The 22,852-nt window shown below is 52.5% G+C and overlaps 1 protein-coding gene across 1 annotated transcript; it reads right to left on the bottom strand.

The window, feature by feature from the left end:
• Positions 1–13,507: 13,507 nt before the first annotated feature.
• Positions 13,508–21,309, bottom strand: TAGLN2 (transgelin 2). Its single transcript, XM_029229750.1, has 5 exons — positions 21,182–21,309; positions 15,823–16,031; positions 15,174–15,348; positions 14,765–14,867; positions 13,508–14,458 (listed from the first exon to the last, which is right to left on the bottom strand). Exons 2-5 carry the CDS (start codon positions 16,000–16,002, stop codon positions 14,317–14,319), a joined length of 600 nt encoding a protein of 199 aa, XP_029085583.1. The 5' UTR covers positions 16,003–16,031; positions 21,182–21,309; the 3' UTR covers positions 13,508–14,316.
• Positions 21,310–22,852: the final 1,543 nt, after the last annotated feature.

The raw sequence follows: 22,852 nt of genomic DNA, 5'->3' as shown, positions 1-22,852 counted from the left end.
CCTTCCACCAAGCCACTATGCCACCTCACCTGATGTCAGGACAGGAGGGACTGGCCATAATCTCCATGGGAATATGTGCTACGCTGCTCACGCCAAGAGTATTTGCAAAGTGGAGGAAAAACAAGGTTTGAAATGAACAAAGCCAGAAGTCCCTCTGTGAAAAGGTTCTAAGCCTCTGTTATGTAAAACTGTAAGTGAGTGTTCTGTTCTTACCAAGACCTGGTCAAACTGAAGTTCTCTCTGGCCTGGAAGAGACCCAGTGATGCAACATATGTAATTATAAACACAGTATGCATCTCATCAGAGAAAAAAAGCTGCCTTCAAACGACCTAAACTCATGGACTACTTCTGTTTTTCCAACAGTGATAGGTTTTCTTTTCGACTTCTAGATAATTTTAAACACACATGCTTACTTGGATTTTTCTAGGTATAATGAGATGGTCTTTCCATTTGAAAACTATTCAAGCCTTGTGTATTCGTTTTCTACCACTGCTGCAGCAACTTAACCACAAACTTAGTGGTTTAAAACAACATAAAGTTATTAGCTTACAATTCTGGAGTTCAACAAGGGTCTTACTGGGTAAAAACCAGGTGTCGGCAGGGTTGCATTCCTTACTAAGGTTCTAGGCTGAATCCTTTATCTAGTTTCTAGAGGCCACTCATGTTCCTTGGCTTATGACCCCCTTCCTCCATCTTTAAAGCCAGTAACATTGTGGGATTTCCCTGGTGGTCCAGTGGTTAAGACTCCGCTCTCCCAATGCAGGGGGCCTGGGTTACATCCTGATCAGGGATATAGATCTCCCATGCTGCAACGAAGATCCCGCTCACAGCAACGAAGATCCCACATGCCGCAACTGAAACGCGGTGCAGCTAAATAAATAAATTAATTTTAAAAAATTTTTTAAAAAATCCAGTAACATTGCATCTCTCTGAGCACTCCACCCTAGTCGCATCTCGTTCTGGGAAAGGTTCCCTGAGTTTTAGACTTGTGATTAGGTTGGGTCCACCTGGATAATACAAGGTAATCTACCCATCTCAGGGTCCCTAATCGAACCATATCTGCAGAGTCCCTTTTGCCTGTAGGTAAATATTCACAGTTCTGGGAATTAAGAGGTGGACATTCGCAGGAGGGGAGGTAGTGCACTGTTCTGCCTCCCACACCTTGCTACTTAACACTGATATTTTAATGATCTATAATATATTCTCAAAAAGTTGAAACAACTTACATATGCCTTCTAAACTGCTTTTGGAAAGTGTCTTTAAAAATTAAATAATACAGGGCTTCTCTGGTGGCACAGTGGTAGAGAGTCCGCCTGCCGATGCAGGGGACGCGGGTTCGTGCCCCGGTCCGGGAAGATCCCACATGCTGCGGAGCGGCTAGGCCTGTGAGTCATGGCCGCTGAGCCTGTGCGTCCGGAGCCTGTGCTCCGCAACGGGAGAGGCCACAACAGTGAGAGGCCCGCGTACAGAAAAAAAAAAAAAAAAAATTTAAATAATACAGACTTCCCTGGTGGCGCAGTGGTTAAGAACCCACCTGCCAATGCAGGGGACACGGGTTTGAGCCCTGGTCCAGGAAGATCCCACATGCCGCGGAGCAACTAAGCCTGTGCGCCACAACTACTGAGCCCGTGAGCCACAACTACTGCAGCCTGAGCACCTAGAGCCCACAAGCCACAACTACGGAAGCCCGCACACATAGAGCCCGTGCTCTGCAACAAGAGAAGCCACCGCAATGAGAAGCCCGCGCTCCGCAACGAAGAGTAGACCCCGCTCACCACAACCAGAGAAAACTCGCACGCAGCAACGAAGACCCAACGCAACCAGAAAGAAAGAAAGAGTATATTTTCTTCTTTTATCAACTTTACAAGTATGTATTAAAGGATGGAAAATTTACTGAAAAATTAATGGGTTTATTCCACACAGCAAAGGAAACCATCAACAAAAGGAAAAGGCAACCTACCAAATGGGAGAAAATATTTGCAAATCATATCTCTGATAAGGGTAAATATTCAAAGTGTGTAAAGAACTCATACAACTCAACAGCCAAAAAAAAATTGAAAAATGGGTAGAGGATCTGAATAGAGATTTTTCCAGAGAAGACATACATACAGCCAACAGGTACATGAAAAGATGCTCAGTGTCACTAATCATCAGGAAAATGCAAACCAAAACCACAATGAGCTATCACCTCATAACTGTTAGAATGGCTATTATCAAAAAGACAGGAAATAACAAGTGTTAGCGAGGATGTGGAGAGAGGGGAATCCCTGTGCACTGTTGGTGGGAATGTAAACTGGTGCAGTCTCTATGGAAAACAGTATGAAGTGCCCTCAAAAAAGTTAAAAATAGAACTACCATATGATCCAGCAATTCCACTTCTGGGTATTTATTCAAAAGAAACAAAAACACTACTCAAAAAGATATATGCACCCCATATTCACTGCAGCAATAGCCAAGACATGGAAGGAATCTAAATGTCCATCAATGGATAAAGGAAATGTGGTGTATATATACAATGGAATATTATTTAGTCATGAAAAAGACTGAAATCTTTCTATTTGCAGCAACATGGATGGCCCTTGAGGGCATTATGCTAAGTAAAATAAGTCAAATAGAGAAAGACAAATACTGTGTGGTATCACTTATATGTGGAATCTAAAAAAAGAACACATAGGTACAGAGAACAGACTGGTGATTGCCAGAGGCAGGGCAGGGGGTCAAAAAGTACAAACTTCTAGTTATAAAATAAATAAATCCCGGGACTTCCCTGGCAGTCTGGTGGTTAAGACTCCGTGCTTCCACTGCAGGGGGTGCAGGTTCAATCCCTGGATGGGGAACTAAGATGCCATATGCCATGCAGCATGGCCAAAATATCAAAAAATAATTAATTAATTAATTTAATTTAATTTAAAAGTCCTGGGGATATAATGTACAGCATGGTGACTGTAGTTAGTAATATTGTATTGTATATTTGAAAGTTGCTAAGAGAGTAGATCTTAAAAGTTTTCTTCATAAGAAAAAAACTGTGTGGTGATAAATTATTGTGATGATCATTTCACAATATATACAAATATTGAATCATTGTATTGTACACCTGAAACTAATACAATGTTATATGTCAATTATATTTCAATAAAATATATTAATGGGTTTATGAAACACAAATAATAAAAATGAGCCATGAATCAGTAGAAATTGTTTTGAAATTGAGAAGCAAATTGAAACAAAAATTTTCAGATTACCAGAAAAGGTAATTCAATAAGAGGAACAGACAAATTTTGAACAGAATAAACAAGCACTTGGATTGTTTAATAATCCAACTAACAAGGGGAAGAAAATTGTATGAACATATGGGGAAATATTAAATTTCTTGTTGATTTGATATAAAAGATTGACACTGATGGAGATTGCATAAAACTCACATTAGTGCACTAAAATGAGGACTTATGACAATCGGGTAAATGAGTGTCATCAACTCAAAGAACACTTAAGATTAATTACTGAAGGACTTCCCTGGTGGTCCAGTGGGTAAGACTCCGTACTCCCAATGCAGGGGGCCCAGTTTCGATCTCTGGTCAGGCAACTAGATCCCACATGCAAGCCGCAGCTAAGAGTCCACATGGCACAACAAAGCTCCCGTGTGCCGCAACTAAGACCCGGCACAGTCTAAATTAAAAAAAAAAAAAAAAAGATGAATTACTGGACAATCTCCTGAAATTCTACAGCTCATATAAGAGAGAAATTTCAGAGATTTTTCCCAAATTTGACAACAATCAAAAAATTGATACAACAAGAAGCTGTGAAATGAAACATTCTAATCTATCGATAATAAAAGTGTTGATCAAAATCATGCCAGAGGAAAAAAACTGAATTATTATTCTGTTCTCCATATAAAGTAATATTATAAAATCTTTATCATGTGAAGAGACAAAGAATAAGCTGCCCCAAAAAAAGGTAAGGGCGAAAACTATTTTAGACTTGTTTCAGGCAGTGAATTCATACGAATCTTATGTCACTCTTCCAGATGTTATGATGTTTATAGTATTTGCCAGATTTTTATTTTTTTAATTTTTTTGCCACACCGCACAGCACGTGGGATCTTAGTTTCCCAACCAGGGATGGAACCCGTGCCCCCTGCAGTGGAAGCACGGAGTCTTAACCACTGGACCGCTAGGGAAATTCCTGCCAGATTTTTTTTTTTTTAAGGTATAATTTGTTGTGACATTATTCTAGTTCAATGTTTACTCCTGTCATTAATTTTGTTTTGTTTTTCTTAAAAGGAGCTTCCAAGATTGTATAAGCTTCAGGCCTCACAAAACCCAGTTCCACCTCTGAGAAGTGGGGAGGCAACCTTTCCCATCTCAGCGATTAGCTCAATTGCCCAGCCGTGTCCGGTGGGTGTGGGCGGATTGCCCTCGCTCTCACCTCCCGACCTCAGCCACGCTCAGCCCTCTCCTCCCCTCACCATCCTGTTCCACCTTCTCCCCTCTGCCCTTCCTTTTCTTCCTGTCTCTTCTACTTGCTGTGCACCTTTGGGGGCTTCCTCCTTCTAGCCCAATCCTTAAGCTCTCATTTCACTTTCCTCCTGTGCTCTGCCCCATTTTCAGCATTCTCATTGCCTAGCAAGCCGAGGGATGAGAACAACGGGTGGCGGGGGAGGGAGGTTTAAGAGGCTGGCTGCTGCCGTCTGAGGAAGAGGACAGGTCCAGATTATCCGCCTAACCCTAACTCCACCTCTGGCTGCCTGATGCTTCCTACCAAGTCACCACTCCCAGAAAAGTCTCAGAGTAAACCCAGGATTGCTGGCCAGGAGCCAGGAGCCCAGATCCCGGAGAGTTGCTGGGTGCCTCGGAGCTGGGAGCAGAGCCCAGGGGCTGGGCTGGGTCCCGCAGCTTCTCCTCACCCTACCGGGCCTTGGGGCGCTGGGTCAGGCAGGCCTCACCCTGCTGTTCTCCTGAGATGCTCCCCACGTTGGCTGAGGCGGGAGGGATAGGAATTTTGACTCTGTGATGAACAAGCACGTTTAAATGGGAGGAGCCTGGGAGACAGGACCCAGAGGAGCCATTTGGTTAAAATGAAAACTCTGGCCTCTCACTAGAGCATGTCTCCTAAGAGCATGAGAAAGGAGACTGATTCCCTTTCTCTCTCTCTCTCTCTCCCTCTCTCTGATATGCATTTAGGAACAGGGATCAGAGTTGTGGAGTCTGGATGTGGCATGCGGGGAGCAGGGCCCCACATGGACAAAGGGCAAAAAGATGGGGCTTCCACATTCCCATAGAAGAATTTGTGTTGAGTGCATGGAGGTGTGGGTTAGTGGTGGTCTATTGCTCTCCTGTTTTCTCTGAATTCCTTTGCCGTATATACACATCCTGGCAGTTCTCCAGGATAGAGGCCCCAGCTCCTTCCTCTGGACCCACCTCCTTGGGCAGCTTCTACTCCCATCTTAGGGGTGACACCTGCCTGTGACGGGAACTCTAGGATGCCCGTCAGGTCTCAGTAAATCATCATTTCCTAGGCTGTTCAGAGCCCCCAATTCTATCTAAGGCAGCCTGGAAGGTGCTCTCCCATGACTTGTGCTCCTGGGGCAGCGCAGTGAAGAAGGAAAGTAATGACTGATTTTGGAGCCAGACCAACAGACTTTGACCCCTGGCACCATTACTTATAGCTGAGAGACCTTAGGTGAACTGCCTAACCACCTGGGCCTTGTTTCCTCATCTGGGCAGTGGGTAATAGCCCAAAAGAGAGGCTCTGGGAAGAGCAGACCAGGCTGGAAAATCAGTTTGCATAGTGCCTGGTGATTTTCTTCCCTTTTCCTTCCCACAGAGCAGGGAGATACTGGGGGCGGGTGGGAAGAATGTCTTTTGTCCTCAGTGTCGTATAAACGACCAGGAGTCAGACTGTAAATCCTCTAAGTTGCAAAGGATGCCTGAGAGACTGTTTCACAGCCCCCTTCTTCCTGGAATACTTGAACTATCAAAATTGCCTCAAGTCTCTCTAAAACACAGTATGGCTTAAAAGATAAATAAACACTTAAATGCATGAATTATTTTACTCCAGGAATTTGCTGCCTTCCTGCTTTCTTCCAAACTCTCTCTCTCTTTCCCATTCTTCAAAACTGTAGAGCCTTCCTGCTACAACCTGAGAGACTGGGCAAGGGACAGGGTTGGAGAAGAGAGTTTGAGGAACAAGAAGAAATTTGGAGCCAAGAAGAAAGATAGTGAGCACCAGGGAAAGAGTTGGGGTGGAGCGGAGCTGGGGGAGAAAGATGGTTAGGGTGGGAGCGGAAGTGGGGACTACAGGGTGATGCTTGTGCCTGGCTGGGGGCCCTACGTCTAGATGGGGGAGGGAGGGAAATACGTGGGGGCACCAGTATCAGAGGGTAATGTTGCCCTTCTGGCCTGTGCCCCCACCCACGGGAGGAGGCGTGCGTGAGGAGATGAACCTCCAGAGCCGTGACAGAGACAGCCGCATGCTGGTCATACATCCCCATTTCCTCAACATCCCCACCTGGCCACATTCCCACTGGGCAGATAACCCTCAGGCCAAGGAGAAAGTCATCAACAAATCTGCAGCCACCCCTACTTCTTCTTCAAAATCTCGTCACCCTCCTGCCCGCCCCAGGTCCTTGGGCCAGTGTCGCTCTGGTGCCCTGCACACGTCTCCACACACCTGGCACCAGCTTCCCCTCCTACGTGACCAGCACGGCCCTGGACTGGGTGGCGGATGCTGAGATAAGACCAAGGAGGGGAAAACCACCCAAGCCAGGAAGTTACACAGCCTGGTTCCCCCGGCAACCCAGCCACAGTCGCCAAACAGTACAGCGTGGGGTGGGGGTGGGGGGACAACTCCCGTTCAAGGCGCAGCCAGGGCTGGCTCAGACCTCAGTATTCTTGTTGGAGAAACTTCTCTCTCCAAATCCCCTAGGGCAGTGTTGCCGCCTAAGAATTATGCGGGAAGCCAGTTTGAAATGCAAATTCAAGACACCACCCCCATCACCTCCACCACAGATTCCCAGCCTAATAGGTCTAATAGGACTAACTAGAATCTGCATTTCTAACCAGTACCCCAGGGGATTCCAATGCTCACAGTCTTAGAGGGTAGCTGGGTTGGGGGGAAATACAGGATGGGGCCTACAGTCAGCCCATCCCCAGGGATGCTTGACATGGGTATTTTCAACACCCGGCGACTGACCAGGAGTCCAGAGACCTGGATTCTAGTACATGCAGAACCAATTCAAAACCATGAACTTGGGCTGAGCTCCTCTGGGCCTGCTACTAATGTTCTGAGAACCATGAGCCACCTAAACACACATAAGGTGTGCTTTCTACTCTCAAGATCCCTGGGACCCTGGCCCATCACTTTCAGTCTCTCGGTTTCAGTTTGCCTCTTCTCCCCAAAGGGTATAAAAATATTCAAGCCTTCCCAAGAGGTGACAAATCTCCCTGGAATTAATAGATATGGAAGTGCCTTGAAAATACAACTCTCAGATACTCTCCTGGTGGCTGTGGTAGTCTTTATGGCTGGAAGGAAATGGTAGGCTGTCAGAAGGTTCCAAAAAGTCAGGGGACCTTGGGGTTCCCTGGTGGCGCAGTGGTTGAGAGTCCGCCTGCCGATGCAGGGGACGTGGGTTCGTGCCCTTGTCCGGGAAGATCCCACATGCCACGGAACGGCTGGGCCCGTGAGCCATGGCCGCTGAGCCTGCGTGTCTGGAGCCTGTGCTCCGCAATGGGAGAGGCCACAGCAGTAAGAGGCCCGCGTACTGCAAAAAAAAAAAAAAGTCAGGGGACCTTCAGGACAGAAACCCCAAGGCGCAAGATCAGGGGCTGGGCCTCAGGGTTTCTTAGTTCCTTTCTGTGGCTGCCAGATCTTCATTTGCCTCGGAGAGGTGGCTGCTGCAGAGCTGAACTTCCTGCACCTCTTCCTAAGCCAGACCTCTCCCTTCCTCACTGTGGCCCTGGCCTCCACCTACAGAAAAACCACAGTTCATGCTGGCTGCAGGCCGAACCCTTCCCCAGGGTCAGCCACCAAGCCAGGGAGCTCCACGATGGGGTGAGCAATTAGCTTGGACTTCTTCTGCCACAAGTTTTAAGTCCCAGTTCAGCCACCCGCTAGGTAGGTTCTGCAAGTTACGTTTGCTCTCTTAGCCTCAGTTTCCTCATCTGTAAAATAGGAGAGAATAACATTCTGTGGTGGTGGTCAAGCCCCTTCTCCTGGATTTCCCATCCTAGCCACAGACACCATTTGCTTAGTGGCTGAATCCAGAAGCCCATCTTTCTGGATCCCTCGCCCCCTTCTTCAACTCTGCACAGTCAGAGTACTAAACAATTTTGAAATCCAGTCTCTTCTTTCCATCCCCACTGGTCCTCCTTCCCCAGGCCACTCTTGCCTCTGCTGTGACTGCTGCAGTAACCTCCTGGAGTTGGCCTGCCTCACTCACTAGTCTTCTCCAACCCTAGGCCATTCTCTACCTTGCAGCCTCAGGAAATCGGCTAAGTTAAAACCCAACTCTCATCTCCTCATCCCCCTGCTTAAAATCCTTCAATGTCTTCCCCTGCCCTTAATGAAAGGTCCAAAATTATTCATTGACATTGAAGGCCCTCTGATGATGTGCATTTCTCAGCACCCACCCCTCCGGCCTCTAAACACACCCATTCTACTGTCCAGCCCTGTACATTCCCACCTCCAGCCCACACCCATGCTGCAGCTCAGCGGAGACCGGAGACCGCTGTCCTCTTCAACACTACTGGCCTCTCCTTTATGCTTCTAATTATCCTTAAATCCTCAGTTCAGACCTTCCAGAAATCTTCACTGATGCCCCTCCCCGTGAGGCTGGGTTAAGTCCCCTCCTCTGGGTTCTCACCTAGACTCCCCTTAGCACGCCACAAATCACATTATAATTAGCTGTCTGCTCTTCTAGCTCCTCCCAGGAGGGCACAAACTGTACTTGTTTTGTTGACTTCTGTATCCTCCAACACCCATTAGATGCCTCGCCCTGAATAGGTGCTCAATAAATATTTTTTGAAATAATGGAAGAACAAATACAATACACAGGTAAAGCTCTCAGCAGAGTGACTAACAGAAAAATGGTAGTGAATCATCATCGTCACCGTGATGGTTCAGCCCCAACCGAGCTACATTTCTCTCATGGAAACACAACTCAAAATTCAGGCCCTGCCCACAGCGGGGTGAAATGGTGTGACAGCCCCAGTGTTTGGGGAGATGCTTGTATGACCCACTCCCCAACCTACCCTCCCCCAGTGATGTTGATCTGTCCCCACCCAATCCCTGGTTCTCACCCTGACTCGGGCTTCTTTGCCCACCCCCACCCCAGGCAGGAAAGGAACAGCCCCTTCACCCCCCCACCACCCCGCACTGAAACTTGACCTCTGACCACAGAGCCAGTGACTACTCCTTCTTCCAGAGGAGCAATTCCACCCCCACCAACCAGCAGCCCCACTCCCCCCAGCAGATCAGGGGAGAGGAGCCCTGAGACACATAGCCTCAGCTCACCATGACATCACCACCAACCTCCACCCCAGAAATGATCCAGGGCTGCGGGAGGCTGGCAAGTGATCCTCCCAAAGAGCCCTACTTGCATTTCTCCAAAGGCACATATCACTGGCTTTCTGAATTACCATGGCTCCTATCCATGTTTTACCTCCCCTACAGGACTAGGTACTTTTTGAGCAAAGAGATCATGTATTAATAATCTTCATAGGCCCCATAAGGCCTGGCATAGGGTAGAACCCCAATAATTGTTGAAGGAATGAATACATGAATGAAAAAATGGGTGTGTATGAGTGTTCCCAGGCAGAATTGCTCATTTTCCACTTTAAGATGAGATTTGTCCTATTATTGAAGACCTTCCTCCTGACCCTTAAGAGAGTCCAGAGGCTAATAACACCTCAGAGTCAAGAGAATCATTTTTCCTTGTTTAACCTAAATTTCTCTAGGTGCAACTTCAGTGTATTTTCTTTTAATCTACCTCCCTAGCCACTGGGACTAAAACTCATTTCTTCACAAGGAGACGGTTACTAATTTACCTTTAGCCTTCTCTTCAACAAATTTAATCCCAGGCCCTTTATTGCTCCCTCCCTGGGGCCCTACTGTCCAGCCCTTTCCCTGTCCCACTGGTCCTTGGGCCTTTTGCCAAGCTCTCAAAGGCCTCTCTGGGCTGCACAGGCAGGAATGGACATATTGTTCTCCAGGGAGCCATGGACAAACACTCAGATGCTTACCCTCTGCCTACACACACCTGACACACACCTCTCTGCACCCCCAGTCCCCAGTCCTTGGTAAACACATACTCACAGGCAGCCTCCACACAAGGTCACAGTTTCATCTCCTCCCACCCACACCCCCTGAGCCCTGGCCCTGTGAATTCTCACACACCTGGACGCACACTCAGTGCACGTGAACAGACCGCACAGAACTATACTTTTCCCCTACAGGTCAGCCACACTGTGAACCCCTCCTCCTCCTCCCCCTCCCCCTCCCCTCCCCTCCCCCTAGCCTCCCCCCCCCCCCCCCCCCCCCCCCTCCTCTTCCTCCTCCCTGCCTTCCTTCTCCAGCTCTCCTTCCCATCAGCCACCATGGGCCAAGCCTACTTTCCCTTTACCTCCACAGTGATCTTCCACTGCAAGGCTGAGGGCAAGGAGTAAATGAACCAATGCTGGCTCCTACCCCTTCCTTCTGCCCTCTTCCCATTTTTTTCCTGCCAAATCCTCAAGCACGTTCCACTTGCCCAGAGCACACAAACCACCCTCCATCCCCTTCCCAACCTCCACTCCTCTGGCTATAGGGAGAACTGGCTTCTCAGGTTTTTACCTTTGAGAAATGAACAATGAGGAAGCATTGGAAACTGAAATGGAAACTGGTTTCATTTCAGATCCAATGACAGGCTGGGTCACTGGGACCCTGGGCTGGCTGGGCACCAGGCCAGGGGATTCAGGAGCATGAGGGCAGTGTGATATTCACTCATTCATTCGTTCATTCAACAAATATTTATCCAGCACCTACAACACGCCAGGCACTACTGTGCATCAACAAAACCAACACAAACCTGCCCTTACGGAGTGTACATCCTGTGGGTGGAGACAGAAGATAAATAAGTAAAATACACTGAGTATCATGTAGTGATAGGAGAAAGGAGGGAAGGAGGATGGGGTGCAGGCTGAGAGTGGAGTGTGCAATTTTAAACACGGTGGCCAGGGAAGGCAGTATGTTTGAACTGGAAGGTAACATTTGAACAAGGAGAGAAAGTAGCCACGGTGACACCTGGAAGGGGAGATTGTTCGGGGCAGCAGGAACCATCCTGCAGGCGCAGGGTGTTAGGGAACACCAGTGTGGAAAGCCACGGGGAATGAGTTGCTAGGAGATGGCAGGAAAAGGGGCTGCCACTCAGAGAAGCTTTTCCCTCTATTCCCAGGGCTGGGACCCATTCTGGGCTCCAGGGCCTGAAGGAGTGCCAGGAGAGATGAGAGGGGCCAAATTAGGGATGAAACTGTGATTTCACATGGAACAAAATGCTGTAAAGCCAACAGAAAACAAAACAAAATGTTGAGGAGTCAGTGGAGGCCATTTCCAGAAGGAAGGAGCTGAACCTGGAGCGAAGTGGATTAAGGGGAGACATGGAGGGGCCTCCCAGAGCTTGCTGGTGGGTGGTGGATCCAGCCAGGAGGGAGGTGAGTCCCGTGGCTGAGCACCTCTCAAATCCAGTCCGGCTGGAGCAGCATAGGCTCAGCCAGCTCCCAGCCAGGATGACCTGGGTTCAAAACCCCTCTCTGCCCACTAAATCCTTATATGGCTTTGGGTGAGTTTCTTGTCCTGGGACCCAGTACGCTCATTTGGGAACAAAATGAGGGAAATAATACAGTCATATCCACCTTGTGGACTAACATGGGAATCTGCTGGGAGAAGACAGTGGTCCTCAGTCTTGGCTCTGTGGTGTGCCGGTCCCAGAAAGTCGTGAAGCCTGTGGCCCATAATTCATAGCTATAGTTAAATCAGAGAAGGGTGCAAATGGTTTTTTGTGGGGTTTTTTTTGTTGTTGTTGTTTTTATAATGATTCAATCTTTGAGTACCCTCTGATGTTTTTTTGTTTGTTTGTTTTAATTTTTATTTATTTATTTATTTAGGCTGTGTTGGGTCTTCGTTTCTGTGCGAGGGCTTTCTCTAGTTGCGGCGAGTGGGAGCCACTCTTCATCGCGGTGCGCAGGCATCTCACTGTCGCGGCCTCTCGTTGCGGAGCACAGACGCGCAGGCTCAGTAGTTGTGGCTCACGGGCCCAGTTGCTCCGTGGCATGTGGGATCCTCCCAGACCAGGGCTCGAACCCGTGTCCCCTGCAATGGCAGGCGGATTCTCAACCACTGTGCCACCAGGGAAGCCCGGTTTTTTTTTCAGTTCAAATATCAATGAATTCAATGTTGCGTCTGCAGTGACATCACTCTTCCTCACTGGCATTCCACGGAGGCTTCCTGAATGGGAGATAACGGGGTGGAGAGACAGCTAATCCCCGGGGAATTTGCAAACAGGCTGTACCCTATCTTATCTGTGCCACAACCCAAGGGAGTACAGCAGGCAAGCAAATACCATCTCGCCCATGGCTGGGGCTCGGATAAGGTGGAGAGCCCCTGAGCTGACGGCTAATGTACAGCAGTGGCATGGGGCCTGGCACACAGTAGGTGCTTCTTGGCAGAGGGAACCACAGTGGGGTGGGTGAAAGGAGAATGGAAGCTCTCTTGTTATCCACCACTGCACAGTTTGTCACCCTCAGGCACAACGTGTGGCTTTCCCATCCTCGGGAAATAGAGACACACTGCAGTGGACATGGGGAGAGGGACAGTGGAGGCCAGGTTGGCTGATGCAGGTGGGAGCTGAAGTGGGGGACTGGCCCAGAGCCTCTAGGGAGACACAGGGTCTGATGGGAAGGCCGTGGGGTTGGAACTACATTCATGCCTGGGTCAGGGCTGGGAGCTCAGGACAACCTGACCCCAAAATTGATTATTGTGGTCCAGGGCCACCCGTCCAGAAGGAATGCTGCTAGGTTCTCACCAGCAAGCAGCTCACAAGTGCCTGGGATGATCAACAAGGCTTCCTGCCTCCAGCCACCACCACCAACTCCTTCTTGCTCACTCATCCCCCAGCTCGCCAGATCCTCACCACCGCAAGCCTACCCCTGGCCCCCAGACTGGTCTGGCCACCAGAGGCCACCTTGCATCAAGCCTGCCTGAGGGCCTCCCACCCAGACACCTGCCAGGACTCAGGGCTGTGTGGACGGACGGCCGGCCCCACCTTCCTGCAGTGGCTGAGAACTGTTCTGGCTGTGGGAAGGGCCCAGCCAGGAGCACCTGGGTAGGTGAGGGCCCCCCCTCCCTGTGGAGCCTGCCCACATATGCTGTCATCATGGCTTCTAGCCCAAGGGCAGCTGGGAGGGCCTGTCCCATCTCAACCCCACCCCTAAACCAAGTGAGAAAAAGAATGGGAAGGAAATCGATGATGGGGAGATGTTTGTAACCTTTTATTTCAAAGCCCTCTTCCCTGGACCCAGTCACCGCCCTTCCCCCACATTCCTCCCTTCCCAACAGTGGACTCAGTGGCCCCAGACACAGCCAGAGTCCATCCAAAAAAAGACAGAGATTCTTTATTTAAACCAGCAAGCTCAGATTCCTCAAGCCCCAGCCCATGGTGGGCAGCCTTCCCTCCCCGGTCCCCTCACCCCCACCCGTTAGCCACAGAGAGGGGAATGGAAAATGAGAAGCCTGAAGGCCTCTGCCAGGGCAGGCTGCCTCAGAAGTGTGGTGAGCGCAGTCCAGCTGGGGCTGGGGGGGCAGCCGCCACAGACCCCTCCCTATAAATTAAGTCCCTGCAGCCACAGCTGTGGGCGAGGCGTACTTGTGGGGAGAAGGCCATTAGGCAGCATCCCTGACTCCCAGCCAAGGAATGGATTAGGGCACAGGGCTCAGGGGAAGAGAGGCCAGAGAGAAAGAGAAGAGGTATGGTGGGGAGAGGGGGTGATGCCCCCCTAATTTTGGTCCCGGGGAAAAGAGGCCAGTTGGTCCAGTTTTGGTGGATTTAGAGAAGGGAATGTATTAGTAAGCACAGTGGGGAGGTCACCGTCAGGCACCCCCAGAGGAGACAGGCCAGGCCCCCACCCTGGCAGAGGGGAGCGTGAGAGCTCCAGGGGCTCTCAGGGAATGTCACTGCTAAAATATATATATACATATATACACATATATATATATATATATATATATATATATATATATGTATATATTAACCATTCACGGCAGGCAGGGGCAGGGCTGTGGGTGGGATCAGAGGATCTGGCGCGGCATCCCATAGCCGGTCATGCCTGCCTGGGACGCCCCGCGGTTGGTCCCCATCTGTAACCCAATCACATTCTTGCCCTCCTGCAGCTGGTCGTCTGAGAAGTTCCGAGGGTTCTCCTTGGATTTCCTGGGTGGAAAGGGAGCGTTGGTTAGGAGGAGGGTGGAGGCTGCCCCAGTAAATGTCCTCCATGGACACAGCACAGGCTTTCTTTGGCTTAAGTACTGGTGCCAGCTCTGCCCTGGAGAGCCCTGAGCTCTCTGAAGCCACCCGGTCATCTCTCAAAAGGGACTGTCCCTTGCCACCCCGGGAGACTCATGAGGATTAAGTGAGACGAGGAATGTGAAAGTGCTTTGTAAAGGGCATTTCCTAGGGACAGGAGTGGGCAGGATCACCGCGCCGGCCCGGGGCCTGGGCTGCCCCAGCAGTACTCACTTGGGAAACCAGTTGGGATCTCCAGAGAAGAGCCCATTGTTCTGGGCTACCGCCAGCCCACCCAGGTTCATCAGTGTCCGCTGCACACAGGCCATGTTCTTTCCTGGGAAGGGGGAGGGGGTGTGTTGGCCTCAGTGGGTCTGGGGTCCTGCATGCCAGGCTTCCACCTCTATCACTGAGTCAGCAGGCCCAGCTTCCTAATTCTTTTACTCTTGGTCTCCCGACCCTTCTCCAACCCAACCCTCAATATGGCCAACTCCTCCATAAACACACACACACACACACACACACACACACACACACACCACTCTTTGTCCTCAGGTATCAGAAACCTGTCCCTTCTCCCTGGTGGACATGGCCCAGCCCAGCCTCTGGTCTTCTGGATGACAGTGCCCTGGCCCTGACCCACCTTCCCAGAGGTCCACAGTCTGGAAGATGTCAGTGGTGTTGATGCCGTAGCGCTCGGCTGCTTGCAGGAACTGGGAGATCTGCTCCATCTGCTTGAAGGCCATGGTGGAGGCCTGGATCTTCCTCACTGGGGCCTGCCCCTCGGGGTACAGCCCATTAATGAGCTCACACAGCACCTGGGTGAGGACAGTAGGTGTGCAGAAGTGAGGCCCTGCCTACCACAGATCAGAATGTACCATGCTCGGCGCTAGAGACAGTGAACCGCAGAGGTGCCTCTCCTACCTGAAGACAGCTCTGACTCTACCTGGAGCGAGCATCAGGCTCCTTCCTGCCCAGGCCCCTGCCTCTGAGCCCAGAGTGTAAACAGTGCTATTCCAGGATTACCAGCTACAGCACACCTCCCCCAGCTCTTCCCTTAGAGTTCCTCTTCCTTCTGTCACACATGGCTTCCACTGCAGGGAGGCACGTTCACCCTCCCACTTCCCTCGGCAGGAGGGAGGAAAGCAGGGGGCCTCTGCACGATGAAGATATCCCGGCTCAAGAAGAGCTGGGAGGGGGCTGCCCTCCATTCTTCAGCTGAGACAATCCCCGGTCCCTCAGATCCAGCCCTGCTCTCCTGGCACTTCTGGTCAGAGGCGCCCAGCTCTCACCGTGCCATCCTTGAGCCAGTTCTGGAAGTTCTCGCGCCCAGGCTGGGGCCGGCCCACATCCTTGCGGCACTGGGTGGTGATCCACTGGATCAGGATCTGCTCCAGGTCTGCATCGTATTGTTTCTCGATCTTCTGCTGTACCTCCCGGCTCAGGCCGTAGGAAGGTCCCCTGTTGGCCATCCCAAAGTTGCGGTGGTGTCTGGGGGAAGCTGGGGAGAGGACACATCCAGGCCTGTGGTCAGCACTCTGCAGCCTGTGGGGTGGGGGATTCTGACACACACCATATCCCCAGGGTGGGTCCCGGAGGTGAGGAGGTGAGAACAGCCACCAAATGAGGGAAGTCTCACCTTAACCCCTGGACATGGGCTAGACTCTCAGTGCTCAGAACTCTAGGAGGTGTTAAGGCACCTCTGGGTTCTTCCACCCCTGTGACAGGTAGCCTGTCTACTCTACTGAGGCTTCCCATTAGATTTCATTTGAATGGTTCCACTGCTACAATGAAGTATAAAACCCGCTGGAATAGAAAATAGGGTAAATGAGACCAGGATTGGGGGTTCAGCCCCTCATTTGGGGTGGTCAGCTTTAGCAAAGGCAAACTGGTCATTCTAACCCCAACCCTGCCTTTTCCAGTTCTGGGCAAGAGAATGATTTGGAAAGAATATGGAGTGGCTGGAGAAACCTATGTCAGGAGCTAGGAGACTGGACAGATCTACCCTTAATTAGCCACTGGGTTTTAATTGAACACCCACTATTTGTGCTGGGGATTGTGGAAGACACAGAAGTCCTTGGTCCCAAAGTTGCCCACAGTGCCATCAGAGAGACAAAGTGAGCACCTATGAAAGGGCAAGAGTTGTACATGATGAATATTAAACTACACAGTCAGATCACATGTTATAGGAATTGAGAGAGGAGTATTGGCAGAAGAAGCCTGGAGGGCTTCCTGGAAGAGGCAGGTCTGAGTAGGTCCTTAACAGATTTCACCAGGCAAAGGGGCTTCCCATGAGAAAAGAGGTAATACCTAATTCTACTTTCCTTTCTAGAAGCAGTGGTAGGCAGAATAATGGCCCCCCAAAGGTGTCTATGTTCTAATTCCCAGAACCTGGGAACGTTACCTGATATGGCAAAGGGGATCTTGCAGATGTGATTGAATTACAGATCTTGAGATAGGGAGAGTACCCTGGGTCTCCAGGGGGGCCCAATGTACTCACGACAAGGGTCCTTATGAGTGAAAGAGGAAGGCAGATGAGTCAGAGTGGGAGAAGTGAGAAGGAAGCCAAGGTTGGAGTGACGCAGGGTCATGAACCAAGCAATGCAGATGGCCTCCAGAAGCTGGGAAAGGTAAGGAATGGAATCTCCCCTAAGTCCCCTGGAAGGAATGCAAGCCCTGCCAACACCTTGATTTTAGCCAGTGAAACCTAGCTCTGCAAGATATTACAAGTGTGTTGCTTTAAGTCACTCAGTTTGTGATAATTTGTTACAGCAGGAATAGGGCACTAATCCAGGAGCCTTGGGTGGCATTTTTAGGGAAACCCGGGAAGAGAGGGAGGGATGGGGAAATACACAGCGGGGTTTCTTTAACTTAGTTGGAGGACCTCAGTTAGGAAGAACTGGGTGGTTTCATGACCACTGGCCTAGGTTGACAGCACCTCACAGTGGGCAGTCTGTCCCCACCTGCCACCTCCCCGCCTAGGTCCCACACCCAGAGCCCTGTCCTGGGAATGCTACCCATGGCGAGTGGGAGCCAGGACCCCATTTCCTGCCCCCATCTCCTCCCCATGGGCTCTTCTTTCTGCTCTGAGATAGAGCTGGCTGACTGTACATAAAAGGGGATGCCCCAGGCCAGGCACCTCTGTTCAAGGAGAGGGAAGAGAAACACTGCCTCTCCCTACCTCTGGCCCCAGGCCAGGTCAGACTTAAGGGATGGAGTCACTCTGGCTCCCTGGGTCCCCCGCACAGCAGGCTGAGCCACCCCAACCCCTCCTCCCTGGGCCTCGGGGCAGGCCACAGGGACAGCAGCTGCCTCAAACGTCCTCCCACCTCTCAGCCCCAGCAGAGGTGGGGCTCGGGCCAGTCCCCTCCCCCGCACTGCAACATGGCTGCTCCTTCCGACTGCAGCCCATTGGGCTGCACATTTCCGGCAGCGATCCTCCCCATAACCAGTTATTGTTAAACCTCATTAAGACAACCCAGCCCCACTTCACCCAGCCCGGAAGCCCGGCCAGATAAATGTCAGTCTGGGCCTCGACCCACACCACGAGCCAGCACACACTCAGCAGGGGGAGGGCAGGCCGGCCGAGTGGAGAGAGGGAGACAAGATTCTCTCCCCTCAGCCCAGCCCCAGCTGCCCAGCCGAGAGCCACTCGGTCTCCGTAAGCCTGTGACCCCTGACGCACAGGGCCACGGCTGGGAGGCTCAGAAGCAAGGAGAGGGGGGCCAGAGGCTGCTGCCACCAGTAAGCCCCCTTTTCCCAGCCCAATGTTCAGACCTCACTTCTGGGAGCAGCTTCACTGTGGTCACCTGGGCCTCAGGGCTGTGTCTCCATGGAGCCAAGTGGCCTGAGGCCCAGGGATCACTATGGCCCAGGGAAAGAAAGGACAGGAGAATGATTAACCCAGACACCAGGGTTAGGAGGGGAGCGCAGGACCGAAGAGTGACCCCTCCAGTGTCACTTACGGTATGGACGGGCAGGACAGACTCGGCCTCCCAGACCCACCTCTGGGTTTCCCTCCTAAACTCTGGTGCCTGGGCACATCTGGCAAGGTCACAGACTCCAGCTGCAGTGTCTCGGCTCCACTCTGGAGCCATTGCCCTAGATCCCGAGGTGCCAGAGCCGTAAAGCAGAGCTCTGGGAGGAGGCAGGCCAGACGGGCCCAGCCTGCCCACGGCTGCTCTCCCCACCCCCACGAGCAGGCACACGCTGAGGGGCTGCGGCCGCTGGAGCTGGAGTGGCCCACGCTAGTGACACTCAGGGGACATTCCCTGGCTCTCCCTTAAAGGAGGGAAGGTAGCCAGTTGCCTACTGCAGTGGGGAAAGGCTGTGTGGGAGATGCCCAGAGCTGGGGGTCCGAAGGGAAAACAACAGCTGCACAGCTTGGGGGGTGGATTGGCAGTGAGTAACCTAAACCCCAGAGCTGCCTACAGCGGTGGGAACAGCCCTCACTCCCACCCACAAGGTTACAACAGTTGAGAAAGGGGGAGGGGCCACAAAAGGCACTCCAGCCCTCAGCCCCACCCAGGCCCTGGGCTGGAAGCTGACCTCACCGCACCGCCGACGCCAAAGAAAAAGCGGACATGGGGTGGGAGTAGGATTCCAGGGCTCCTGGCTGGGGTGTTGAACTGGAAAGACAAAGGGACTCTCCATTCATTGTGCAGAGAGGACACAGGGGAACCTCCCAATCCAGAATTGGCATTAAGACTATTCTGAAAAGGCAAAACAGGGATACTTGCCCCCAAAGTGAAGTGCCACAGGGAGCGGGGGTGATGGGAGACCTATGATTGAAGGGCCACCTTGGGGCAGCCCCCTTGGTATCAAGAGTCAGCAAGCAGAAGAGAAAGCTGAAGCTATACAAACAGGAAGCCACAAGGCTTGCGCAGGAGGAGGGGTATGGTGGGGGCCGTTGCCATGGCTTCTGTGTACCAAACACAGGAATGGGGCAGGGTGGGGGCACCAGGCAGAAACATCCACTCGGCGCAGGAGTGGCGGGGAGGCTCCGAGTGGGGGCGGAGCGGGGGCGGGGCGAGGGCGGGGAGCAGAAGTGGGATCCTTGGGAAAGGGGCCGCTTCACAGGTACAGACAGGTGCAAGGGATTCCTCAAGGAAGCAGCTGCGGAGGGTACGGAGGGCGTGTGGAGAAGGGAAATTACAAGTTTTGGGGTAGAGAAGTAGATTTAAGGAAATAGTTCAGGAGTAGAAGAAATGTCCTGGGAACAGAAGGTACATTCTGAGCTAGAGAGCCCCATAACTGAAAATCCTGGGTGGGAGAAGGGATGGGGGTGGGGGAGAAGGGATGTGGGGTGGGGGAGAATGGATGGGGGTGGGAGAGAGGGGATGGGGGTGGGGAGAAGGGATTAGAGGCCAATCCCCGGAGAGCAAAAGAGGGACCCGGGCTGTGGAATGGGGGGGTGGGGGGAGAACTGCACTTGGACAAAGACTTATTTGTTGATTCTGGAAGGGGAGGGCCCTGCCGGCCCCACCCTACCTTGGCCTCCTCGGCAGTCTTCCCTGTAGACTAGGAAGGAGAAACTGGGAGTGGGGTTAAAGACGGGGAGCTGTCCCTCTGTCGGGTGCTCTGGAGTCAGAAAACTAGGAGAGCCACAGGCCTCCTCCTACACCGGATCCCCACACCAGTCCATCCTCACTTCTACCCCACTTCTTTCTGCTCACAGATACCAAGGTGCCCCAGAACTTCACAGGTACCGGCTCCAGGAGACTCCAGGAGGCCTGCAGAGGGAGGGGGGTGGGGGAGGGAGGTGGCAGTCCATTTCCGGTCCTGCCGCCCCCCCCCCCTCGCCACACCCTGGGCCGTTACTGGGATGAATCACCCACCGCCCGCCGCTGGGGTGACGCAGTGGTCTGGGCAGCCCGCCCGACCGCCCGCCCGCGGCCACCACCGACTTTCCCAGCAGCAGGGGGCAAGGGGTGGGGGCATCGGCTCCCGTAGGGGCTGGAGGCCTGGAAAGCATCCATCCTCCCTCAACACCACCTCCTACAGACAGGGCATGATGGGGCGCAGACAGGGCTGCAGCCTCCCAGATGTTTCAGGTCGGGGGGACTCTCCTGGAGGCGACTGGAGCTTCAACTCCCCGCCCGAACCCGGGAAGGCGAGGCCATGCGGGACCCGCGCGCGGAGCCCCCTCGCCCCAACCCGCGACGCCGAATCCCCGGAAAAACGAGCTGCAGGAGAATGAACAGAAAGGTCGGCTTCGGGGACGCAGAGGGCAGGCAGCACCCACACGTGCTCCTGGAACTAGGAAGTGAAGTGTCGCTTCGGAAGCCCCGGCGGCGCCGAGCTGGCCAGGGTGGGCGCCGGGACCCTGTACGCACCATCACTGGGGGCCAGCCAGCTAATCCCTGACGCCCCCCTTTCCCCACCCAGCGAAGACCCGGGGCTGGAGCCGGCGGGCGGGACGCAGTCCCCGAGTCCCTGATCCGGACGGACGGCCCCGTCTATGCACTCGCAACAGCGGTTGACCTCATTGCTCAACAATGCGGGGTCAGAGCCTGGGGACAGACCTGACAGCCCGGGGAGGGGCAAAGCAGTCAACGGACCCTTGCCTGCCAGCCCTTGATCACCAAGCTCACTGGAGCAAGTCGCAAGCTCTGGCTTCTAGCTTTCTAGAGACCCCTCCCTCCAGCTCACCGTTCACGCGGGCCGGAGAGTTGCTCACTCCAGGCGGGGTCTGCAGCGCGAGTGAAGCGCCAGGGCCGGGCCCGGCCGGAGGTTTTCAGCCCGCTCCCGCCTCGGACGGGGCGGACCAGGGGCGGGGCAAGGGCCGAGAGGGTTTAAAGGCGCCGCAGTCCAGAAGCTGAGGGCAGTGCTTAAAAGAGAGGGGCGGTGGAGAAGAACCTGAGTTAAAGGACCTGGAGGCAGTAGCCTCCACTCTTGAGAACCTCTACCCCTACCCCAGAGCCCTTAAACTTGTGCCCCAGTGGGAAACTTTCTGCCTAGGTTAGCTCAAGACTGTGGGCGTTTTTATACGGGAAGAAACCTCTTGGTTTAAAAAGGGTGGTTAAGTAAATGGAGGCACAGGGAGACGCTCACCGCCCTCACTCCACACACACACACAACTGTCTAGGGTGAGGCAGGACTGGGGCTAGCAGGCCAGGACAGCTCCTGGTCTTGGTGGTCTTGCTCCCCACCTTCTTCAAGCCCCAGACTAGCAGTGAGGTGATTCCGTGCCCAGGGCCCAAGAGGCATGATCAGCGTTGGGACCCAGGGTTCAGACTTGACTTCTTTTTTTTTTAAACAATTTTATTTTTTTATTTTATAACTTATTTATTTACTTGGGGGCTGTGTTAAGTCTTTGTTGTGGTGTGTGGGCTTCTCATTGTGGTGGCTTCTCTTGTTGTGGAGCACAGGCTCTAGGTGTGTGGGCTTCAGTAGCTGTGGCACATGAGCTCGAGTAGTTGTCGTTCGCGGGCTCTAGAGCGCAGGTTCAGTAGTTGTGGTGCACGGGCTTAGTTGCTCCACGGCATGTGGGATCTTCCCGGACCAGGGCTCGAACCCGTATCCCCTGTATTGGCAGGCGGATTCTCAACCACTGTGCCACCAAGGAAGTCCCCAGACTTGACTTCTTTCCCCTTCATTTCCTCCTCTATGACCTGGCACCTCTTCTTAATCCTGGAGGGATCAAAAGAACCCTCAGTGGAGGAGGAGGCTGGCAGTTCTTCTGTCTCTGAGGGTGGAGGAGAGCCTCGTTTGGGGGTTGAAGGAGGGCTCCCTCCTCCCTGTTTTCAGGCTTCAGTTGAGCAGTCCCTCTGGAGTGTGGTCCCTGCTTACATCTATCAGTGGAGTTCTTCACAGATGATAGAAGACCCAGTTGAGCCTGGTTTTCAAGCGCATCACCAACCAGTGCCGGACTTCCCTGGTGGTGCAGTGGTTAAGAATCCGCCTGCCAATGCAGGGGACACGGGTTTGGTCACTGGTCCGGGAAGATCCCACATGCTGCAGAGCAACTAAGCCCATGCGCCACAACTACAGAGCCTGCACTCTAGAGCCCGCGAGCCACAACTACTGAGCCCGCGTGCCACAACTACTGAAGCCCGTGTGCCTAGAGCCCGTGCTCCACAACAAGAGAAGCCACTGCAATGAGAAGCCTGCGCACCACAACAAAGAGTAGCCCCCGCTCCACGCAACTAGAGAAAGCCCGCACACAGCAACGAGGACCCAATGCAGCCAAAAATAAAATAAATTTTAAAAATAATAATTAAAAAAAAAAAACCAGTGCCTTCCCACTTTTCCATTCTCTCTTGCCCGATCCTCCCTACCCCTATATTCCAGTGATTCCCTGGTAGGCCAAGGAATCCTCCG

The sequence above is a fragment of the Monodon monoceros genome, unplaced genomic scaffold (assembly GCF_005190385.1).
Source record: "Monodon monoceros isolate NGI ecotype Baffin Bay Population unplaced genomic scaffold, NGI_Narwhal_1 Super_Scaffold_18, whole genome shotgun sequence".
Taxonomy (NCBI): Eukaryota; Metazoa; Chordata; class Mammalia; order Artiodactyla; family Monodontidae; genus Monodon; species Monodon monoceros.
Note: the sequence above shows the minus strand (reverse complement) of the source record. Positions and strands in the feature narration are given on the sequence as shown.